The sequence below is a fragment of the Diachasma alloeum genome, unplaced genomic scaffold, assembly GCF_001412515.2.
Source record: "Diachasma alloeum isolate Michigan unplaced genomic scaffold, Dall2.0 Dall_scaffold_00900, whole genome shotgun sequence".
Taxonomy (NCBI): Eukaryota; Metazoa; Arthropoda; class Insecta; order Hymenoptera; family Braconidae; genus Diachasma; species Diachasma alloeum.
The window spans coordinates 86,421-96,075 of NW_021681018.1; the positions used below are offsets into that span (position 1 = coordinate 86,421).

Here is a 9,655-nt window from a genome sequence, read left to right on the forward strand (position 1 = left end):
CCCCCCCCCCCCCCCTCCCATCCAAATTTTCGTAAAAATGAGCTATCTCCCTTAGTTACGGAGATATTTTTGAAAAAGTCACCGACTCAATTTTCCGAATGGAAGCATTGTATTGCTCAAAATTGTTAATTAACTAATTCTCGGCTCAGAAATTAGAATATGATGTTTTTAGAGCAGGTCCGGATGTATGTATGTATGTGTATGTCTGTGACCGATTCCGTCTTGCCACGGTAACTAAAAAAATAATTGTCCAAATCGATTGAATTTGTGATAGAAACATTCATATTCATGTTATCCAGGCCGAGTTCGAACATGGTCTCGGTGCAATTATCAGTTTTCGAATTATAGCCAAAAAACCATGCGCCAACATTGGACCAACCTTGCAGCAACCTTAGATTAACATCGCACCAATCTTGCGCCAACTTTGCGCCCACCTTGCACCAACCTAGCGTCAATCTTAGACTAATATTGTTTTATTCTATGGGGGTCTCATGAGAATCTTATGGGGTCTTGTGGATTTTATGGGGGTCTTATATCCATTCGAACGCATATTGCTAATTTATTAGCAAAAGCAGGTACAATAATTGATGAAAATTGAAAGCAATATCCCACTTATTTTTCTTCCTTTTCATTGTTATCACGAAACAGTAACTCTTAATTCGCGACCAGACCCGAACTTCTATGCACGAATTCGATGAGGTCGCTGTTAGTGAATCTCAATCTCTTTGAGAAATTGCATAGAATATTATGAATTCTCACGTTGTATTATGGATTCTCACGTTGATGGGCAGGTTTTCCTATGTTGCACCTTCGGATGATAGTTTTTCAAAATTAATTAAGGGGAGACTACTATGAGTTTTAAAAGTCGCGGACCATTGGAATATGATTTCAGATATTAAGATTAAGAAAAAAAAAATTGTTAATTGCTTGTTTGCCCCGCAGATGCTTTAAATATTAAAAATAGTCCAGGGCCTCCAATTTTCGAGCTACAGAGGTCTTTCTTTCAAATTTTTTGAAAAAATGTTTACAATAACAATTACGAATTAGTTTTTTGAAATACGACTCTTACATAGCTATTTTGTTTTTTTAAATAAAAAATTGCACCATTCATGTAAAATAGTCCATAAAATGTTTCTGAAAGAATCGAAAATATATTTTAAATATTATGAGGATATTTTTTTTGCCTATTTTACATGAATGGCGCAATCTTTATAAACCACCTGCTTATGATTGAAAAAATTCAAAATATCCCGCCGGAGCATCATCAATAGTGTCTCCCCCTCTATGATCTCCACTCAACTAAATTCCGCTCAGAGCACACTGTCCGCCATTGAACGAATGTTGACTGTAGCAGCGCGGTGATAGGTGTTTACGCGGTACGCGGCTGAAACCTCTGTTCCCGTGCCTGCGAACACCGAAAAAAACATCCGCCAGAGAGTAAAAAAAACGAATCTCCTATCGATTGAAGTGTTTTAAAACATTAACAACAGTTGAGACACAATCAACAGTAAAGTCTATCGTGTTGGCGGTATTTTTGTTATTTAAAAACGTATAATTAAAAACGGTTTATCTAAGCATGAGTGGTAGCGACGAGACGGATAGTCAGTGCGACAGGACAAGTGAAACAAACGGTGTTACAATGGGTGACGTCCTGGCTAAGGAGCCCCATGATAATGATTCACAAGACGACAGTAATGAGTCTGATGATGATCCAATGGCTCAGGATCAACGACAACAAGATGATGGTGCACCTGATGCCCTTGACGTTGTCCCTGAGAATTTTTTATTCGAGCCAGTACAAATGGTTAGTTCGTTTGACCCTTTCGCTTTCTCCTTCATTCTTTCTTCTCACTCTTTTTTCCTTGTTTTTCATTCCACATTCTCACATTCTTTTGTTGCGAGTTTACATTCAACAATGATTTTTTGATTGTTTATTGTATGTTAAGGGAGGCGTCGAGAACGTAATTTCGGCTTATGAGCAGAGGCTAAATGCATCGCCAATGTTCGATAAAAAACCCATTGTGAGACATCCAGAAAATTGTTCCTGTGAATCCTGCACTGTTCAGAGGTTTTTATTCATTTACTTGAATTTGTGGTGGATCAGGGAAGGAAGGGAGCTAAAAAAATTTGCACTATTGATTTACAGATATTTTTCAACTTAAAAAATTTGGAGACAGATATCAAGACAATTTTTTTTTCATTTGTAATTCCTATAGTCGTATCAGTCCTCAAGATATTTGGAGAAAAATCTATTCGTGAAATATTAGCTTATGGATAAATTTGCAGTTATTATTGCAAATATCTGTGAAATCGGAGCTGCAAGAAAATCTTTCTATTAGTTCGTATATTTCGCAATGCTGTCAAGGAGTTGAAAATTCACAGGAAAATATTGTACAGTAGGTTTACAGAAAAATACCTAAAGACCCTTTTTGGAGGTCATGGGAAGGCCTACAAGGATTCTTCAATCAATTACTCTAATTTTGTTATTTTTAAATATGTGCACAATTATCTGTACGTGAATTATTACTATATTAGTTTTGTTGCCAACTATGAAAGTAATGAGTTTACTGAAAGAAAGCAAGAGACCTCTTTTGTAGACCGCCGAATTCTTTATGAGAATAATCTGTTGAAAAATTCCTTCAAACCTTTTTATTCTATAAATGTATGTAAATTAAAGTTGTAAATTAATTTTGAAGTGGTTCACTTCCATCACTTCACCACAAGAATAAGTATAAATATTGTTGATTGTATTAATCATTGCACTAATTCCAAAACAGAGCATTCTTGAAGGAAAAAATGGAAACAATATGGAGGTGGCAATCTCAAGGATTAAAGCTGAGGGCATACATACGCTCTGTGTTCAATGCGGCCATCGAGTCTCCATATGTTAATAAAATTTCAAAGTATCAGTGTGATCCTCAAGAGTATGCTGAGCTACAGCAAATTGTCGAAGAGTAAGTCTCGGATATGCAGTAAAATTCCAACGTCCGGAAAAACCGGTTATACATTTTCTACTTTTATTTTATACAGATTGTCGAGGGATCACCCACATAAACTATTCCTGATGCTAGTGGTGCAAGCTCAGGAGTTTGTGGTTGAGCTCAAGATTAGAATAATGGACCCCGTGCGAGACAACAGCCTCGCAAGGATAGCTGAAGTATTTCTCACGAGTGAGTGAACAATCAATCAGACAAAAAAGGGTCTAGTCAGATAAGCATGATGAATCTGCCCCAGCGAATTTCACTGTGATAATTTTTTTCACATATTCATCATTTGAGACAACAATTTTGTGCAAGATTTCAGATGATTATATTGATTCCCTTTCAATTGTAATGGTGAAAAAACTATTTTTATTTTCAATTTAATTTTTTCTTGCGTACTTGAACGTTACCTAAAAATCTGAAAAAATTTTCAAAAATCAAAAACACCTTAGAATTGAAGAAGAAATTTTTTGTTTTATTTTTTATTATTAAATTAGATTTTTGATTGGCTCTTCTTTCTTTTAAACAATCATTCTTATAAGTATAGTACCACAATTCCCGACATTTTGAGAAAAAAAAGTTTGAAAATTCCACCTGCAACATTAAAAAAAAAATAGAAACGATGAATTTTTGCATTTTTCATAGGAAATTCTTTCATGAATCACCTCTAGGAGTCTGTTACTTGATCCTTATGACCAGCCTACTAATGTGACATATCATAATTGTGTGAGAGAGTAACCATAGGGAAAAATGAAAAATATGATGAGATTTTGAATCAAAATCAAACTTTCATTTGAATTTCGGTTTCTATCAAATATGGGTTCGAAAAGCTTTGCAGAAATCAGTCAAATAAACGTCAAACATCGTGAAATCACTATCATGAGGCAACTATTATAGCTCAAAAATGAAAAAATGAAAATAAAAAAAAACGAGGGCCAATCAGATTTTGTACGAGCTGTGCATCGAAAATCGTCACTGGGATCGAGCGAATACATTATCACACTCATAATTCTTTGTATAGAGTGTATAATTCCATTTGTTGCTATTAATACTTCTCGGTGAATTAGGGTGGATTGTCAGTCATCAATTCCGAATGGCTTTGAGCGATGTGACGATGTAGCAAACAGTTTTTAATACATGATCGAATAGGTGAATACGTGAGGAAAATATTCAACCCAATTGCTTTATTCCAGCATCAGAACAAATCCAGAATGTTTCAAGTTTAAACCCTCATCTCCTGGTGAAAGGTGAGGGAAAAAATATTCAATAAATAAAAGCAAAATTATCACACTAGCTCTTTGATTAATTTTTTTTTAATAAAAGTTTTTAAGGGAGGATTTCTATAGGAATCGTGAGATGTCCCTGTACATATTCAAGCAGTGAAATCTAGGTAGTTAATTGATGTTACTCCGTGGATGTTCTTTTTGGTTGGAAAAGGAAAATTGAATTGGAGATTTTGATCCTCTTCTCTGAGAGCACAAGTTCGAGGGAGGGTATTTTTCGAGAATTATTTCGTGGGCATTCCTGACAATATTCAACGAAGACCTAAATTACCAGGTGAAATTTTCAGAGAAGTGCTTCCTCAATGAAATAACAAGGCTACAAATATGACAAGCGTCTTGGATTCGGTCCTCCTGAGTATATTTTTATTTGTTTTGCTCATTTTTGTAAATATAATTTGACTTACCCGCTACCGTTTACCCTATATGATTTTCTTTTCCTTTCGTTCATTTTGTTTCTCTTCCATTTGATCCTTATATTTTGGCCCTCCTGATCATATTGCCTTTCATTTGTCTGCTCATCTTCACTGATTTTCACTGTGAAGTAAGTGTAAACCCAACTTGTGAATTTTAATGGAGAAAATCAATCTAATCTTTTGAGAATAGAGGATTTGATTTGCAATATCTAGTCAATTATGTTTGACTCTTAATTGATCCCTACTGTTTGATCAATTTGATTTCTTCGACGATTTCTGAACCTGAATGTGATGGAAATCGAAATTTAAATGAGTCTCATTTTGCTTCAGGGTTTCATCATACCCTGCATTCCATTTTGTCCCGGGGACGCACTCTGATAGAAATATGATATGTCACAATACTAAGCCAGTCATAATGATTAATTAACAGACCCAAAGAATTGATTCGTGAAAGGATTTTCAGTGAAAAATGCAAAAATTCACCGTTCTTATTTTTTTTTAATGTGTTGCCGATGGAATTTTGGAACTTTTTTTTCTTACAATGTAGAGAATGGAGAATCTCGTCAATATTTGTCAATATTTGTCAAAGTAGTAGAAAAATTTATACCTATCAGAATGATTTTTGAAATGAAAAAAGAGCCAATTAAAAATATAGTTCAGCAATAAAAACTGAAACACAACATTTTTTCTCCAAATGTAAGATGTTTTTGATTTTTCAGATTTTTTTCAGATTTTTAGTTGACTTGTAAGTACGCAAAAAAATAGGATTAAAACTGTTGTTAACCATTAAAATTCAGAAAAACAATATAATGATCTGAAATTTTGCACCGGATTGTTTTCTTTTGGTGATAAATACGTGAAAAAATTCCCGCATTGAAATTCGCGATGTGAGGGCGGGAGATTCATCATGTCTATCCGGCTAGATCCTTTCCATAAGAAAGATTTCTTGACAATCCTTCCTACAATTAAACACACATTTACACACGGTTTAACTCAATATTGTAGATAATTGTTATTTCAACAAGCAGTTGACTGCTCTTATATTGTGGAAGGCATGTGACTGTTACTTTATGTGTTATTTATATTTTAATTTTTTATTTCTACCAATTCCATTGGTAGTAAGCTTCCGAATGGATCCATAGCAATTCCCTTTTTCAGGAGAAACTATTTTGTCACGTCACATGCCTATCCCAATTTTTCTTCAAGTTATTATGCGAACAAAGAATTTAGGAAACACCAAAAATGTAAAATTGCTTATACGGAGTTGATTAATTGAAATGAATCTCCAAAACTTTGTATAAACGGGTACATATATTTTGATTGACCTAGATAGAAGACATCGAGACGAGTATTTTGAGAAAAAAAATTAAATCGATCAAGCAGTTTTTGAGATATTGACCAATATAGTTTTATACAAAAGGTTGAATATCTCTGGAACTACTGGACCGATATCGCTCAGCCAAAATACCAATCTTTGATGTTATGGGAGTTACAATGATACCAAATTTCAATCTTCTATCTCAATTTCTTGTTGAGTTATCGCGCGTACAAAGAATTTAAGGAAAAAATGGAAAATCGGCAATATCTCGAAAACTTTTAGATAGAAGACATCGAGACGAGTATTTTGAAAATAAAATGAAATCGGTCAAGTAGTTTTTGAGATATTGACCAATATAGTTTTATACAAATGGTTGAATGTCTCTGGAACTACTGCACCGATATCGCTCAGCCAAAATACCAACCTTTGGTGTTATGGGAGCTACAATGATACCAAATTTCAATCTTCTATCTCAATTTCTTGTCGAGTTATCGCGCGTACAAAGAATTTAAGGAAAAAATGGAAAATCGGCAATATCTCGAAAACTTTTAGATAGAAGACATCGAGACGAGTATTTTGAAAATAAAATGAAATCGGTCAAGTAGTTTTTGAGATATTGACCAATATAGTTTTATACAAATGGTTGAATGTCTCTGGAACTACTGCACCGATATCGCTCAGCCAAAATACCAACCTTTGGTGTTATGGGAGCTACAATGATACCAAATTTCAATCTTCTATCTCAATTTCTTGTCGAGTTATCGCGCGTACAAAGAATTTAAGGAAAAAATGGAAAATCGGCAATATCTCGAAAACTTTTAGATAGAAGACATCGAGACGAGTATTTTGAAAATAAAATGAAATCGGTCAAGTAGTTTTTGAGATATTGACCAATATAGTTTTATACAAATGGTTGAATGTCTCTGGAACTACTGCACCGATATCGCTCAGCCAAAATACCAACCTTTGGTGTTATGGGAGCTACAATGATACCAAATTTCAATCTTCTATCTCAATTTCTTGTCGAGTTATCGCGCGTACAAAGAATTTAAGGAAAAAATGGAAAATCGGCAATATCTCGAAAACTTTTAGATAGAAGACATCGAGACGAGTATTTTGAAAATAAAATGAAATCGGTCAAGTAGTTTTTGAGATATTGACCAATATAGTTTTATACAAAAAGTTAAATATCTCAGGAACTACTGAACCGATCGGGCAGAAACTGTGCATCAAACTCGAGCTTAATAGTACCTAGTATGAGTCATAATTTCACGTCCATATCAATGAATTTTCCCGTATTAATGTTATATTTTCTAAAAAGTGGTAACTCAAAAACCGAACTATCAGACCGGGACATACATACATTTTCTAAAAACATAATTTCTTCACCTTTCATACCATTCTACATCATTTCCAAGCAAAATTAGAGAATGTCAAAATCCGACGAATACCGTGGAGCTAGGAGTATCGGGACATCTAAGAATTTTTCGACGGCAAAACACGTTAATTTCATAAGCCAAGTCGGAAATAAATAAATTGAACGAATGGAAAGTGATTCTGATCATGTTTCGAACAAAAGGAAGTCAAATAGTTGTGGAAATTATTTATAATTAAATTAATATTGGCATAAATATATTAAGTCTCTGAAGCAGTAGTATCTGGACACCAAAATGCACCTGGATGCAGTATCCGGACAAGTGAGGGTGCAGTATCTGGACAGTATGGTTTTCTGTACGCGTACTGCCAAATAATTGATACAATTTGATAAGTTTGAACATTTATTGGATAAATGGTTGCAAAACAGAACTCCATATAAAAATTTGTGAAAATTAATGTAACATAATTATTTGCGATTTATTTTTTTAATAGTTTTCTTTCAACTGGTTTTTTTATTTTCCCCCTACAATATACAATTAATGGATTAACAGAGGTGATATCGATTCACCTCTCACATTCAACAAGAAATGTCAGACAGCAAAAGTTTACATTGAGGTTACAATGGGTACAAAACAAGTGTCCGTCTACTGCATCAGATTGCTTTGCAACTGATGCAGTACCTGGACACGTGATTTTTCTTATTTGCGGGTATTTTAAAGTGTTCTGAAGGTCTCTAAACTTATTTTACATAATTATANACACCAAAAATGTAAAATTGCTTATACGGAGTTGATTAATTGAAATGAATCTCCAAAACTTTGTATAAACGGGTACATATATTTTGATTGACCTAGATAGAAGACATCGAGACGAGTATTTTGAGAAAAAAAATTAAATCGATCAAGCAGTTTTTGAGATATTGACCAATATAGTTTTATACAAAAAGTTAAATATCTCAGGAACTACTGAACCGATCGGGCAGAAACTGTGCATCAAACTCGAGCTTAATAGTACCTAGTATGAGTCATAATTTCACGTCCATATCAATGAATTTTCCCGTATTAATGTTATATTTTCTAAAAAGTGGTAACTCAAAAACCGAACTATCAGACCGGGACATACATACATTTTCTAAAAACATAATTTCTTCACCTTTCATACCATTCTACATCATTTCCAAGCAAAATTAGAGAATGTCAAAATCCGACGAATACCGTGGAGCTAGGAGTATCGGGACATCTAAGAATTTTTCGACGGCAAAACACGTTAATTTCATAAGCCAAGTCGGAAATAAATAAATTGAACGAATGGAAAGTGATTCTGATCATGTTTCGAACAAAAGGAAGTCAAATAGTTGTGGAAATTATTTATAATTAAATTAATATTGGCATAAATATATTAAGTCTCTGAAGCAGTAGTATCTGGACACCAAAATGCACCTGGATGCAGTATCCGGACAAGTGAGGGTGCAGTATCTGGACAGTATGGTTTTCTGTACGCGTACTGCCAAATAATTGATACAATTTGATAAGTTTGAACATTTATTGGATAAATGGTTGCAAAACAGAACTCCATATAAAAATTTGTGAAAATTAATGTAACATAATTATTTGCGATTTATTTTTTTAATAGTTTTCTTTCAACTGGTTTTTTTATTTTCCCCCTACAATATACAATTAATGGATTAACAGAGGTGATATCGATTCACCTCTCACATTCAACAAGAAATGTCAGACAGCAAAAGTTTACATTGAGGTTACAATGGGTACAAAACAAGTGTCCGTCTACTGCATCAGATTGCTTTGCAACTGATGCAGTACCTGGACACGTGATTTTTCTTATTTGCGGGTATTTTAAAGTGTTCTGAAGGTCTCTAAACTTATTTTACATAATTATGTTCCTATTTAAATAAGCTACATTGTAATGTTCACTTACATTTTCCTGTTTTCATGACAATACACTGACGAGCAACTCTAACCTTTTTAGTTACGCAACGGCCATTGGAGGCATCGCGATACGATTGACCGCCGAAAAAAATTAATTTTAAATATCAATTTACCCCTGAGAGTAAAAAACCGCTGTTTAATAAGCAAAAAAAATATCTTTCGTTCCATTAACTTTTGATCCGCGGCGATTTGAGGTTAAATAAGTGCCTAAAATCAAGAATTATTAACAAACTGCGCTTGGTGTCCAGATACTCCTTCCTGTCCCGATACTCCTACCTCCACGGTACCATGCTTCCAATCGCACGTATGAAAAAATCGTATAGAAATTTTCTATACG

At 34.1% G+C, this 9,655-nt stretch overlaps 1 protein-coding gene across 1 annotated transcript in view; it reads left to right on the top strand.

Moving 5' to 3' along the window:
• Window positions 1–1,355: 1,355 nt before the first annotated feature.
• Window positions 1,356–9,655, top strand: part of LOC107045253 — a 24,995-nt gene continuing 16,695 nt past the window's right edge. Inside the window, exons 1-4 of the mRNA XM_015267444.1 lie at window positions 1,356–1,804; window positions 1,947–2,068; window positions 2,778–2,954; window positions 3,031–3,170. Coding sequence (XP_015122930.1) covers window positions 1,577–1,804; window positions 1,947–2,068; window positions 2,778–2,954; window positions 3,031–3,170 — 667 coding nt within the window. The 5' untranslated portion in view covers window positions 1,356–1,576. The remainder of the gene's footprint in view (window positions 1,805–1,946; window positions 2,069–2,777; window positions 2,955–3,030; window positions 3,171–9,655) is intronic.